The sequence below is a fragment of the Eublepharis macularius genome, chromosome 6 (genome assembly GCF_028583425.1).
Source record: "Eublepharis macularius isolate TG4126 chromosome 6, MPM_Emac_v1.0, whole genome shotgun sequence".
NCBI lineage: Eukaryota > Metazoa > Chordata > Lepidosauria > Squamata > Eublepharidae > Eublepharis > Eublepharis macularius.
Window position 1 is genome coordinate 40,229,764 of NC_072795.1, and position 15,725 is coordinate 40,245,488.

At 42.4% G+C, this 15,725-nt stretch overlaps 1 protein-coding gene across 1 annotated transcript in view; it reads left to right on the forward strand.

Moving 5' to 3' along the window:
* Nucleotides 1-15,725, forward strand: part of SLC9A9 (solute carrier family 9 member A9) — a 417,613-nt gene that overhangs the window by 94,004 nt on the left and 307,884 nt on the right. The window contains exon 6 of the mRNA XM_054983875.1: nt 12,214-12,319. Within this exon, the coding sequence (XP_054839850.1) occupies nt 12,214-12,319 (106 nt within the window). The remainder of the gene's footprint in view (nt 1-12,213; nt 12,320-15,725) is intronic.

The window sequence follows — 15,725 nt, forward strand, 5'->3', positions numbered from 1 at the left end:
ATCCAGTTCATCTTTTTCACCATAGCAAGGGGTCATCAATCTATATACATAAACAGCATGTATTGTATAGAATATGTTTCTACATGACCCGAAACATAAATTCACATCTATATCTGAGACACACAAATTGGTGTCATAAATATATTTATAGCTCCAACCCAAACTTCAAGAGTTTGGATAGATAATAAAATATAATCATACATGAGTTATCATACCACAGAACCCTGCATGGTGACCTATTATCAGTTGCAAGCCTACCAGTTGCAAGCCTAACCTACCTGGCAGGGTTGTTGTGAGGATAAAATGGAGAAGAGCCACTTCGATCCTCAGTGGGAAGAAAGGAGGAGTAAAAAAGATGTAATTAAATATTAAACCAGATTAAACTATATAATATACAACAGATTTGGTTGTTAAAAGAAATTCTCTTAATTCCTTTTTGCTGAATATTTCTCTGAAATCTCGCAATCTGTTTCTATTCCTCTTTTTAGGAATCTGAGTTAGTTTCAAATCTTCTTTCATGAAGAGGAAGATTTGATTAGAAATCAGAGAAGGCATATATAAGATGATAAAGCTTTGTCAGTCTGGATAGCTTTCGAAGAATTGAACAATCATTAGCTCCTTCCTTACTTACTTCCTTCAGAGTGACAAATAATATGATCCTCGCTGTGGAATCCAGGCAGGTTACATTTTTCTGCTCCTCCTCCACTTAATCTCCACAACAATCCTGTAAGGTAGGTCAGATGGAGAGTGTGTGTGACTGGCCCATGCTCTCTGTAAACTTCCCATGGGATCCCCAAGAGTGGAGGTTTGAACCTGGTTCACACAAAACCTGATCCCATAATATGTTTCTATTTCTTTTTTAGGAGTTTGAGTCAGTTTCAAATCAATTCCTTTTGTGAAGAGGAAGATTCAATTAGATCTCAAAGAAGTCATACATTTTAACTAGGGGTGTGCGCTTCGGGTTTTCGATTTGGATAAAATACCTGTATCAGACCCTATTTGTAAAGATTCGGGATTCCTGAATCGGGGCCAGCATGGTGGCCCCGACTTGGAAATCCCAAATCAAAGCTTCCCCGGAGCATTCGGGTTGCTTCAGGGCAAGTTTAAAAGCCTTTTCCCTGCCACTTACAAGCAGGTCCCTTTAAACTATCAGCTGGCAGGCAGCAGGGGGGGATCTGGAGGAGGCCGTGGCGGCGGCGGAAGTGGCTCTGGCCTTCCCTGCCCGGTCAGGTAAATGGGTTGGAGGGGACAGGTGGCGAATTGGGGGGTGAGGGGGTGGGAGCTGGGGGTGCTGGGAGAAAACCCAGCCCCCTGAATCACTTTGAAATGCTCCGAAACTTTATGGAAGCAATTCAAATACCCAAATACCTTGGCTCTGCTGCTGCAGTGGTGGAGACTGCAGCCCAGCCGCAGCGTTTCTGGCCTTCACCATCCTGTGGGCCTGCACAGCAGCAGAGGAGGCTGAAAAGGCCTTCCCTGCCACCCTGCTGTGCTATGTGCCTCCAGATCACACTTTCCCGGCCACCCTGCAGGCCACTGCGCTCCCAAAGGAGGTGGCGTGGCAGTGGCAGCTCCAGCCCTCCCCACAGCCACTGCAGGCCCAGAGGAGGCAGCAGAGGAGGAGGAGGTGGCTCTGGCCTTCCCTGCCCAGCCAGGTAAGTGGATTGGAGGGGACGGGGGTGAAGTAGGGGGTGAGGGGTGGGGTGGGTGGAGATGCTGTTCTTAACCGCCTGCCGCAGTTATGTAAAGGATGGAATATTTTACACCCTCCACACTGCTGCCTTACCCATCGCTCTCTTTCATTTTACCCTCACAACAAACTTAGAGGTAGGTTAGGCTGAGTGTGTGTGACTGGCCCAAGGTCACCCAGGAAGGTTCTGTGGCAGAGGTAGGAGGAACCCAGTTTGACATCCAAACCACTATCCCACACTATCTCCATTTTATCCTCCCAACAGCCCTGTCAGGAGGGTAAGGCTAAAAGAGCTGGAGTTACAATAGCATGCATAGAACACCATCATGTGGTATAAGCAGAAACTACACCATCACAGGGTTAAAAAAACCAAAAAACTCTCAGATATAAATTAATGAGAAATCCAAGAGAATTCCTCTTTTGAAAGAGGAAAAGAGAATAACAGTGACCATCTGGTATATCTAAAAAAGAAAATTTCAGAAAAAGAAATTCCATCTCATGTAACAACCCCACTACAAACTCTTCCCCTTTACCAGATTTACCCACAATTACTCTGTTTGGTTATTTGCACAGGCTCCATACATACTCCATATAGACTTGCAGAGTTTGGCCCAGTGATTATGTGGAGGAACAAACAATCAAAACCTTGTGATATCTTTAGATTCTGTCACTTGAAGAAAATCAGAGAAAGCAAAAGTGAAAGTGACAGTGTTCTCCCCAGTTGTGGAAAATGAAGGGTTGGGTACTTCCCTTATGGTAAAATCTACTAGTTTTAGCTACTATCTGAAGCTCATGGATGTCCTGTAGATCCTGTAATGGAAGGAGCAAGCTAAAAACTGCTGGTCAGTCACGCCTATGTTGTTGCCACCTCTATTAGCTCAACTTCAAATGAAACATTCATAAAGACTACACACTCCTTTAGAATGGGGAGCTGGGTGGTCGGAATAAGTGTATGTTCTGCCATATCAAAACCTGCCCATGGAATGATTCATGTTAAGGAGAAAAGTTTCAGCTTGCTTTTTTCTCTGACAGGCTCATTTTGCTACGTAAAGAGAACTTTTCTAAGGGGAAACATTCCAGCTTGTGATTCTCCCACCTGCATTCAGAAATGACACGGTACAGAACGTCCTGTGCCGGATCAGCTCTGAATACCAGCAGTCTAGGGGTGTTGTCATTGTGGTTTAAAATTACTTTGCATACTTCAAGTACTTTTCCCTACACTTTGACATTTAAAGCAAAGGAAACCCATTTGCCTCAATAAAGGTTTGTTGAAGCAGAACTGTTTCAGAGCTACATGAACTCTTACCTTCATTTAGGTTGATAATCAGAGTGCTCTTTTTCAATTTAGAGTTTCTATGGTTACAACTGTATGGTTGATGTGGGTTGTCCTGGTTTTTCAATCCATACAAAACAGCTGGAAAATATTTTATAATTTGTATGTGGAAGAGAAAAAATAACCTGGTAATTAAAATGCTCTATTGATGTTTTCTTTCTTGAGCTAAGCCTTGAGTAGGAGGGCTCATTAGCAGTGCCAGGAATCTATAATTACAACTGGAACTGTTATTTTTAGCAAGAGAGTTTTTCAACATGGTTGGTTTCCTTCGGAAGGCTCTTATCTTGTTTTCATCCAACTTGTCATTGAATCCAGGGCTGTTGAACCTTTTTACAATAGAGGCTCAAAAGGAATTTGCCAGCTGCTCCTTTCCTGTGATTTTTAAAATAAATTGTATGTTTATAATTCTCAATCCTATTGTAAGTTTCATTGATTTCATGAATGGTTTGAACCATAGCATTTGCAGCACACTGCTTCAGGGAAGTAGATGAAAGTGACTTGAAAAATGCCCATTCGAAGCCTTGAAAAGGTTGACAGGGAACATTTTCTATCCCCCTCCTTTTCAAGAGTTGTAAAATGTCCCTTGCATGATATGTGTGCAATCCAAGGGCCAGAGATCACTGATGCAGCAATACTAACAGCAGCTGCTACATGGACCATGAGCAGGAAGCTGTTGGTCTCGTGGCGGGCCTCATTCATTTATTTGAAATATTTACATCCCACCATTATGCTCCTGAGGTGGCTTGTAAATAAACAATTTTAATCAATAAAACAATTCCTCAAAATAGTTAATAGATACTAACTATGAGCCTGGCAATAAGACCTTAACAAAAGTATCAACACATCCAGCTGCAATAAAACCACTAATAAATAAAAACCCATAGCAGAAAAATGATAAAAACTTGTCAATGATTATGCTTTTTCAAGACTTCATAAGGTACAAGCCCTGATCCTAGATTTTTGCCAGCCATGTGCCCAAATCTCATTCCCACCAGAGAACACAGGGTTTTCTTACCACAGACCTTGTATGTATCAAAGGGAGCAATAAGCAGGCCAAATGAGAAATGCCCTATTTTATTCAGCGGATCATATTTCCAAGAAAGGATGGCAGCCTAAGTTACTTAAGAGTGCGTCAATTGCTGTATATCTCTTCCACTGAGGTCCCCCCCCCCGCCCTGGTCCTTGGAGCTGGATTACCCTGAGGATCAGTATCCATAGTTCTTCTTTTACTTTTCTGCTTGCTGTCTTCCTCCCCTCCATGGGAATGAGGGTAATAGAGAAGACTCTGCATCTTGCTGGCTATAACTAGGGAGCCTGCTCAACTCTTCTGTTTAGCCTTGTCAACTCTGGGTTGGGAAGTACCTGGAGATTTGGGGAGTAAAACCCAGAAAGGGTGGGGTTTGGGGAGGGGAGAGTGTTCATTGGGGTAAAATGCCATATAATCCAGCCTCCAAAGCAGGCATTTTCTCCAGAGAAACTGATCTCTAATCTGAAGATCAGTTGTAATTCCAGGAGATCTCCAGGCCCAACTTGGAGGTTAGCAACCATACTCCAGATGTTTCCCAACTACCCCTCAAGTCTCCTAGCACCTCCTTTGTCTAGATGCCTCTTGTCTGGTCTTGGATGACTTGAAAACATCATATCCTGTTCTGCGTGATCCCAGTTGCTGTAGGACTGACCCTGGCAATGTGCCTGCAGATAGAGTGCTACTAAACAAATCAAGAAAAACCAATGCAGCATAAAATAAATGACTGACCCTTGCCCCCAAGGGGGAAAAGGGAGAAACATGTACACACACACCAATAGGGGGAAGCCTTTACAAATCAACAAAAAAGGTGGCGGGTGTTTTTTTTTCCTGGAGACTGAAGCTCAAGAGTAGAGATGGGCACGATCCAAAAAAAATTAACGATCCAGCTGATCATGGATCTGCGTCAGTGACGATCCTGAATTAACGATCCACACCGATTATCTCCCGTTCCCGAACCGTGGAGATCGTGGAGGCCAAAGTGGGGCACGCAGCAGCCCTAGCACCAGAGGAGATAGATCCCTATCCACTAAAGCCAAGCACAATTATACTCTCTCAGTCTCTCTCTCTCTCTCCAAAGGCTAGCAAGTAGCAAGCAAGAGCTCTGTTCCATTCCACTGCTCGCAGAAAGTGAAACCCAGCCTGGGAGCCCATGGCATGGGTCCCATTCAGCAACACAGGAGGTCTGTGTTTGGCCGTCAGAGCTGCCTATCAGGGTTTGCAGGGATGAGATTGGAGTGCCCATGGCTACAGAACACCCCCTTCCCCCTCCCTCCCCTGGGTGTCTTCTCCCAACTTGTGACTGCTTTGCTGCTCCGTGATTGGAAGGAAGCCCTGCTGATCAAGGCAAGCTGGGCTTCCATTCGGGTTTCCAGGGTGACAGAAGGAGGGCAAACAGAGCTCAGGCATTCCCCTGGCTCCGTTGCCAGGGAAATAGATTGCTGGTGCCTGAGTGTCTGGATCCCCGATCTGACCCCGATCGCCCCGATCCAGGCCCCTCCCAATCGCTGGATCATTGGCCGTGGCTGATCACGATCCGCCGGGTCACGATCGTGCAATCGCCATTATTGTGGGTTTTTTTCAATTGTAATGCGGATCATGCCCATCTCTACTCAAGAGTCTTGGCACCAAGTACATTTCTGGAGAGAGAGTGTTCCGTAGCGAAGATGCCATAACAGAGACAGCCTTGACTCTGGTGTTCACCTACTTAACTTCCTGTACCTCCTATTGCATGGTAGCAAGAGTAAGTGATAAACAGAAGGGATGAGTATTCAGATTTTAATTAAATAATCAACTCCTGTCAAAGCTATTTTCATCAATATAATTATAACGTGTCCAAATTTTGAATTACAATAATCACTATTATTAGTTAGTACTCACATACCTTCATTATTTTAGTGTCTTGCTTACTGGTTAAGAGTTCATAAGGATCAGAGGAAAGGAGAGCAAAAGGCTTTCCTCCACCTCTCCCTTATTTACTGCTGCCAGTCCAGCCAAGCTTAGCCTGGAGAGGCAGGATTCTGTCCTAGAAGCAGGAGCTGGGAGGCAGAGAAATGGGGGCATGCAGCATTGCATATGCATACCCTATGATATCACTTTCAAGAAAACTCAGAAGTAACAGCATGTCACTCTAGAAATTGCCAGAAGCATTATGGTAAAGCCACAGAGTTTCTGGTGATTCCTAGAGCTATGTGATGTCACTTCTGGGTTTTCCCTGAAAGTGAGGCTAAACCACATGCAATGCCAGCATTTAATTTTTTTTTTCACTTTCTGCCACTTGGAGCAGCAGCTGGCAATGAGGATTGCTGATGGGAGGCCTTCTGCCATAACAAAAGGCCTGGCAACCCTACAGCATAGACCTATGATCTTTTTTCCCCTGCCCTCCTCCTCAGTGCTTCAGTCTTTCCAATGAATTCAAGACGCCTGGCCTCATACTCTGCAGATTGTACAGTCCTAGGATACCAGACATGAGTTATACATTTATAGTAGCATATTAATAACACTACAGTCTACCTGGCCTGACCAGCAACAATGGTCCTAGCCCCAGAACCAGCACCATCCTAGCTCAGCCTGCACAGAAAGTGGGGATGAAAAGACAGAGGAGGAATCAATAATGAAAAAAATTACCATAATAACAAACATAGCAAAAAAGAATGTTTCTTTAAACAAAATGAACCACCAAACCTTTTTTTAATAATAAACATAGTTTCTCCTTGTTTTGATCTGATCTTCCCTTTATATTTACATATATTGGTCTAATTATTTTCAGTCTAGTTTCAACAAAAGCTTCAAGGAAGAAAATATGAATTATTGCTATTTGTGCATTCAGATTGATTGACACTGCAGTTACACATACAGGTTCCCCCCATTACAAGCAGATTTACTATCTGCTAACAAGTGACAGTACAGGATATGAAACAGAGAAGGAAAATAACCAAGCTGAACATTTTTTTCCTTAAGTTGATGTGAATGGGAGTACACAGGAGTAGATTACATAATGCCTTACTGTTTGGGGGCACTTTTTATTTGATTTATAGTCTATTAAATGTTACTTTTCTTTAAAAAAAAAAGAAAGATTATTAATCTACTTGGATTCAAGATTTATGATGCAGAGGCTGAACCAAGACCACCCAATTAAATATTCATTGGGCTGGCAAAATCAGTGATTATCTATCTATTTGGCGTGGGGACTGAGACAGTCTTGGTTGCTCTGGATAGATAGCCCAAACCTGCCTAATTTCCTTTGACCTATTAGTTAGGGTTGCCAGATGGTTTCAACAAAAACACTGGACATACTTGATAAAAAATTGTCAGCCTTGCAGAGACCACCTGGCTTGGCATGGTGGCTCACTGAGCAGGAGGCAGAGAAAGAGGCAGGCCCCGAAGCTGAACATTCTGCCACTGCTATGGTGTGTGTGCTTCACACCACACCAACACTGGCAGGAAGATCCCTGGCCAGACAGAGGCAGTTTAGTGATTCTGGGGCCCTACACAAAAGTCAAAGGTGCCTCCCACCTCCTTTATTTTTCCACCCAGCTCACTGATTTTAATCTACATTGTAGGGTTATTATGAGGATAAAATGGTTTGGGGGGAATGTTTTACATCACATTGGGTTCCATTTGGGGGAAAACTGGACTATAAATGAAGTAAAAAATATTTATATAATGAAGGTATTTAAGCCAAAGTGACTCTCTGTCTCACCCTCATCCTCCAGAGTCAGAGTGGCAGGGGCTTCAGGGAAAAATCTGCTGCTGCTGATTGCCGAAGGAGGGAAGGGAAGGAACGGTAAAAACAAAACTAGTTCTCAGAGGTGAAAATGCCCTCTGAAGAGATTTGGGGAACTCCTGTGCTGACTTTGGAACAGTTACAAACTAGACATGGGCACGATCCAAAAAAAAATACCAATCAAGCTAATCGTGGATCTGCGCTGGTGACAACCCCAGATCTTCGATTCACTCCGATCAAGTCCCGTTTCCGATCTGGGATCTGGGATCGGGGAGGCCAAAGCAGAGGGGCGCCCCCCACACACACTTAGAGCAGGGGGGGGAGTTTTTAACCCGGCGAAGAGCCGCCTCCCCTGAGGAAGGGGACGCTCTCTCTCTCTCTCTCTCTCTCTCTCTCTCTCTCTCTCTCACACACACACACACACACACACACACACACACACACACACACACACACTTAGAGCAGGGGGGGAGTTTTTAACCCGTCCCTGCCTCTCCAAATAGAGAGAGAGACACCCCGTCAACAAGTTTCAGCCAGCTTTTTAAAAAAAGCAGGGATAGAATCCTCCCCACCCAATTTTAAAAGCAAGCAGCCAGTCTTCCAAAATGCACTGAATGAACTCAGGAGGAGAGATCTCTTCTCAGTGTTGTTAACTCTTTCAACTAACTGAATGAACTCAGGAGAGGAGCGCAAAACAGCTTCTGCTGATAGCCACACTCAAAGCGGCTCTCTTGTTTTCTCTCTCTCTTAAGTCTTAACCCCTTCCTCTCCAAATCACTTTGCTTATATTTTTCTCAGGAAGCCACTTTTTCACTCACAACTGTTTGCTTTTCCTCACTAGGGGAAATATTATCAAGTTTCAAACAGAGCTCAGGCATTCCCCTGCCTCCGTTGCCAGGGGAATAGATTGTTGGTGCCTGAATGTCTAGCTTCCCAATCCTATCACGATCACCCCGTCCAGCCCCGGTCCAGCCCCCTCCCGACCACTGGATCATTTGCTGTGGAAGACAATGATCCACCAGGTCCTGATTGCGCGAACACCATTATCGTGGTTTTTTTTTTATCGTAATGCAGATCGTGCCCATCTCTATTACAAACCCCCCACCATCTGGTCAGCCAGAGATATGTCTATGGTTGGCATGCCTGTTACAAGGCATGATGAGAATTTAAGTTCTTTATTATGACCACTCCAAGCACTTGCTTGAACTGTGCCCCCATTCTTTTTTGCAGCTGCCTTGCACTGAGAGAGGGGGGGGCATCTACATTTTCCTAGCTGGGAACCTAAAGAGGCAGTCAGCTTGTTGGTGAGGTAGGGCAGGCAAAGCAGCTCCCTGAGTGAGAAAGGGAAAGCGAGGGAGCAGAAAATGAGTAGAAAACACATGGACAACAAAACTGTTGTTGCCCCTTTCAGGGAAGGGAAGAAACCACTCTGGGGGGACTTCATCTTCTCTTTCAAGGTGGAGAACCATGGAAATGCTAGCCCCAGCTACAGTTTGCTTTCCACCTGCCCCCAGCCCCACAGTCAAGTTCTAGGGTTTGATTTTGGTTTAGGCTCCTTTATTTCCTCACTTTCTTTCTCTTTTAACCATTGAGCTCCCCTTCTGTTTTGTTGCAACTGACTTCTTAGCCTCTTAATCAATTAGACTCTTAATTAGAAAATACCAGACATTTATGTTGTGTCTGTGGGGAGGGAAAGGATCAGTAGTGGAGGCAGCAGTGATTGCAAGAACTATGTTTATTGGAACACACAAAGGCAACAAATAGAACAGGCCACAATTAGGTCTCTACAACCCCTCCTACACCTGTGGTCACAAGACCTGAGCCTTTCTGGAGGGCTTCTGGGAGTTCTCCTTAAAGCAATAATACTAGGGTTCCAGAGGATTTGCCCTCGATCAGAAGGAGGAGGCATGCTCCTGGAGGTTGCCCACCATCGACAGGAACCTCAGGAGCATGTGCCATACACGCACTTCCAACCCACGCAGCAACATTATTTCCAGAAGTGACATCATTGCACCACCCGCAGGAGTGTTTCCACATTTCTTTTGGGGCTGATTTGGGCCCCAAACAGGCTGAATCAGGCCCGTGCAGAGTACAGGAGCACTTGTGCGGCCGGCATGGTGATGTCACTTCCAGAAATGACAACATCACGCCAGCTTCACACAAGGTAAGTACGAAAGTGAGGGGTACCTGGCAATCCTAAATAGTACCAATAGACCACATCTCTCTCTTTCCATCTTTATCATTTAAGAAATATGTTCAGACAGTAACATTTTTCATTGTGGACTGCTCATCATCTGTGTCACTCACTAAATCCATAGGCACAGTCATGATATTGTGCTGGGATGTGCACCAGGCATCCACTACCAGTGAACTTGTCTCCTCGTGGTTTCAGGGCAGCCTAAGATGTGTGAGACTCCATTGTGGCTTCTGCCTGGTCTAGGGATCCCATTCCTCCAATGGGGGCAGGGATCCTCTGCTCCCACCTTTTAACCTCAGCTACTACTTTCCTGGCTGGCAGAGGGGAAAGATAAGAAATGGGCCTCTCAGGTGCACTTCTGGGCCCAGCACAACAACGTCACTGACCTCATCGTGCCACCCTGAAAGTGCTCCCGTGCTTCTCAGCAGGTCGATTTGGGTTCCAAACAGATTTGTTGAGTCCCAAATCAACCCACGGCATGCAAAGCTCTGCCCGAGCCATAACCTCACCCAGCATTTTGCAGTGTTTTTTCTCTTATATAGGAGGTAGATACCAGTAAGTAGTTTGGCAAGGATGTCCTTCTTCTTGGGACTTCCGTTATGCCATCCTTAAGTATCAATTTGTCTCCCTTGCTTTTTAACATTTATTTGAAGCTTCTGGGAAAAGTTGTGTAGATATAACGGCACCAATTGTAGTAAGAGAGAATAAACTGAAGTTTAATCACTATAAAATAGACTTGATGGCTGGAGTCTCAGTGAAGCAGTCCATTGCAAGACTGGAAAGGTCTGTTCTAGATGAGATTACACTCCCATTGAAGGATCAGATGCAGAACTCATGGGTGCCCCCTGACTTTGCTGTGCTGCTAAAAGTGCAAATGATTTGGAGTGTCCTCTAGCAGTTCCATGAGATTGTGAGTTCTTCCTACTGATGGAACCAGGAGACCTTTACCCCTTCCCCATATAAGTACACTTACAAGTTCTATCCATAAGTGCTTCAAGGTTGTTCAGTTACTGTGGAATACTGCATGTACAGTAAACAGCACTGAAATTAGGACCTTGTGTTGAATCATGCATTCATAAAATTCCACCTGCTGAGGAAGGAATTTCCCATGTAAAATGATGGTTGGTGGATGGAAAAGCTTATCACTTCAATGCAAGAGGATGCAGTTTCCCATGCTGAAATGTCAGGTGTTAACCTGAACCCCTGGAGGCAGTCTTAAACTTCGGAATTCCTCTGCTATGGAGAAATAGTCAATTGCACAATTATGTCCCAGAGTGAGCAGCAGTGAAGCGAATGCAGTGAGATACACTGTAATTTTCCAATCATTACAATCTTCAGAATGAATTCCTAGGGGAGAGGGGGGAATGAACACTCATTTACTGCAAGAAAGAATATATATCAGATACATAGGAAATGTATAGCCTGCCCTTCAATGTATCAACTGTCAAAGCAAAGAACAAAAATAAAAGCAGGATACAATCTGAAGCGTCAATATAATTATCTAAAAGAGATGATTAGTAGAACAACAAATGGCACATTACCATAGGAGGCTTCTCTAAATGAATAAATCTTTAAAGTCTTCTTCAAAGAGCCAAGATCCTGAATCTAGAGAACCTCAATAGGCAACTGGTTCTGTAATATGGTGTGGGGGGAGGGGGGACAACAGAGGAAGCCTGATAGAAAACCAAACTATAAGATTAGGGCCAAACCAGGTGAAATGCTAGGAGCGTAGAGAATGCAAGGCATGATGGCTGAAACTCATTGCTTGAAGACGTCTGTTGTAGTGGAACTTGTACAAGAGAACTTTCTAGTTGATACTGGTATGCTCCATTTGCCTTCTGTTTGAAGTGTATGTTTTTAGCTCAGTATCACCTGCTTCCTTCACAATGGATGGTTTGGGAATGAGGGAGGTATAATAAACATTTGATAATACTGTTTATCATTCTGATTAGCTCTTGATATCATTTGGGCAATGAGTAATGCACAATAAATAGTATGATGGTTTTGCTGGATTTCCAGGAAAATTACAACTTTAAAAGATGTATCAAAAACTAGGAAATATAACATACAAATTTATTTTTCTTAACAGTATTCATTAATGTACAATATCATAATTATGACTTGAGATTTGGCTTAATAGATGTTTTCTTTCAATTTAGGGAGCCTTTTGCTCAGTTTGAAAGCAATCTAAGCCTGAAAACTTTGCTTCATCATGATTCACATTTATTTTGTTTCCTTCCAATGACAGTCCTGGCTATTTTCCATGAGCTCCATGTTGACACAGATCTCTACACACTCCTTTTTGGTGAGAGTGTCCTAAATGATGCTGTGGCTATAGTTCTCACATAGTAAGTACAAATACTTTTTTAATAAAAAGTGTGATTGTTTTTCAGTGTGTAAAATCTCCCTTTTAAAAAACTAATTAGCACCCTTGTGATTCTTCACCGCAGATGGGAAAAGGGTTTTCCTTCCTTCTGATAGAACTTTATGGGAAACAAAACAGAGGAAAGAGCTAAATATTGTTTTTCCTAGCACTACTTTCATGAGTCAGCACTCCACAAGATGGCTCATATGATTTCGTATTTTGTTATTATATCCACACTTACACACACATACGGGTATTTTGGGGAACATCAGGTTATTTAAGCTAGTCGATATCAAAGCTATGGTTAGGTACATGCAAGACCTTTAATATGCTATAATATGGAGTGTGTACACATGAATATTCCTCTGTTTTGGTATGTGCTCTTTGTAGTCTATCTCTTAGTAGTAGTGATTCCATTGTAGTGATTCCATTGTTGTGTAGCTGTTAGTAGAAGACTGATGTGAAAATAGGTAAATTGAGCCAATGCAGTAAACCATCAGAGCAAAGTTTGGCAAAATAACATAAAAACAGGTAAGCACTGGGCCAAGGTTCAGAGAACATTTGACCCCTGAACTTTCTTTTGCACCCAAACTGTTTACCATTAAACACTGAATTCAGCTTTGAATGGCCATCTAGAAGAAAATTGATCAAACCTAATTTAAAATTGCCTTACTCATTTTAAAACTTAAGGAAATTTCAGATCTGGAAACTACAATCATTGGTTTGTTAAAACTATAGTTTTCTATAGTATTTCTTCTTCTGAAATAATTATTTTAGGTACTGCCAATATTTGTATCAGATTTAAAACCCCAAAGAAAAATGCCAACCTTTGTTTAGTAGCTTTATACAGGATAATAAAAGCTATTAATAAAAAAAGGAAGAGAGTAAAATAGACAGACGAAGCATACTAACTTTATTAGTTATTACATCTTGTAAAAATGTTTGATTTATACCATAAATTGAATGTCTTTTGAGACATGGTAACTCAACAGCTGGACTTCCATTTCTACCCAATGTAGAAAAATAGATTTACTTTAAAATCTGTGTACATTCTTGGAAAGATTTCAGATTTCTCATCCTTGTTGTTTTCATTGCCAAATTCCGTTTCAATTGAGCCCATGCTGGTGGTTGTTTTCTGTATGTCAACTATATCGTCACACTGAATTTCCCCCCATAAAATGTATGTATTTTTCAGTGTTGATTGTGTGGCAGTGAATGGTTTTTATATGCTATACATATAAATGACAGGCATTGTACATATAAATATTGCATAAATTACATATATATATTGTACAACGTAAATAAACAATACAAAAGAATTTGTATTAGTGTACAATACAAAACCAAAAGTGAAAAGCAAAGAACTATATGAAAAATACAAATGAACATAAAAAGAAATGAAACAGGGAACATTTGCTCTGTCCTCATGTTGACTACCATGAAAATTTAGAAAAGATGAGCTGAACATTTAGTACCATCTGCCTCATTGCTACCAGATTTTATAGATCAGCCAGAGTTAAAAAAAAAAGATTGATTTTTCAACTTCACTACTTACAAAAAGAAAGACATCTTTACATGTACAGATATTGCTCAAAACTATGTATTTCCTTGATTTATACTCATTGGTAAACTACAAAGAATCAATACAGAGAATGCTAGTATCTGTTGAAAATTTTGTGAGTCATCATAACTACATCAGGTTATATGTTTGCTCCCTGGTTTGAGCAATTCCTTACCTCTATGATGTGGAACAGGAATCGTTTCATCATGATTCCGGTTGTTAGCTGTGCATATCTGAGGCATTGAAAATATTATGAGGAAATGACATAGGTCGTCTTGTCAATAAGCCCCAATGGGATCATTGTTTTTACTCTGATCATATGTAATTTGTTTGTACCAGGGCACAGAAATTAATATTTGAAGTTCAGACCAAGGCCGATTCCAGATGACTAACCTGAAGGCGCTGCATGCCGCCATGTTCCGGATCACGACGGGGAAAACGTGAAATATCGCGATCCGGAACATGGCGGCATGCAGCACCTTCAGGTTAGTCGTCTGGAATCGGCCCAAGTAACAGACTGAGGAAAGTGCATACAATACTCAGAATGCAAGCCTGAGAAGGCTAGAGAGTTTGTGAGATTAAGGGGCTCTCTGCTCCATTTGTGATGGTCAGATCCAACAGTTTTTTCCTTTCGAGTGGAAGTATTTGCTGATGTACATATATTATTTTGGACTCTGGCATAGATTTATTGAACATTTCCCTCTAAGGATTGTGATGCTATAATCATAAAGCTTTGATCTTCCATCCTCTGATGCAGCACTCAAGTTACGGGTTGAGAGGTAGGGAGCTTTTAATAAAGCCTTCTTTTAGGCCATTCCACTGGTGCTCATAACTTAGCCATACCATCAGCTATGTTCCTACAGAGTTTACAAATTAATCATATGCAGTACATTCCATTATGGAAAAAGAAGGGAGACATTTAATGAAAGCAAGCTTTTTTACATGAGGAAAGAGAAAAGTTATCAACTGAGATTTAAGGCAGATAGCACAGGACAGAAGTGGAGTTCATTGGGTTATACCTTTCACAAACCAAATGCCCCTTGGCCAGTGAAATTTCTGAACTGCCACAGAGTGACAAACTTCTTCACAGTCTTCTTGCCACACAGTGACAAACTTAATTATCCTTGGAAGTAGGGTAGAATAAAAATGAGAGAGAGAAAATTTATTCTGGGCTAGGCTATCTCTTTCTCCCAGCCCTTTAATTCCAGAAATTAGGAAATTAATTGCTTTCATTCCCTATTCTAAATATTCAAAAAGAAAAGATGCCTTAACATTTCCTCTGGAACAGAAATTCTGTCCCTCTCTACCAACTTTAACAGTACCTCAACCCATCTAGACAGTCTCTAGTCCTTCATGTTCATTTGAAATGTGGTTCTGGAGGACAGTCTTCTGATATGATAGATAGCCAAAAGACAAATAACTTGGTTCTAGATCAAATCAAGCCTGAATTGTCCCTAGAAGCTAAAATAACAAGATGAGGCTATTATACTTTGGTCACAGCATAAGAAGGCAAGACTCACTAGAAAAGACAGTAATGCTAGGAAAGGGTGAAGGCAGTAGGAAAAGAGGAAGACCCAAAATGAAATGGCTTGACTCAGTAAAAGAAGCCATGTCCTCCAGCTTGCAAGATATGAGCAGAGTTGTTAATGATAGGAGGTCTTTCATTCATAGGGTCATCGTAAGTTGGAAGCAACTTATCAGCACATCACACAGTCCTTCATGTGTTTCCTGATTGCCAGTTCAGTTCCAGCTAGGATTGCAAGGCCCCCACTGGAGGTGGTGAATTCCCCACCCTCAGATGCCACCCCTTGCCACCACACACCTGGCT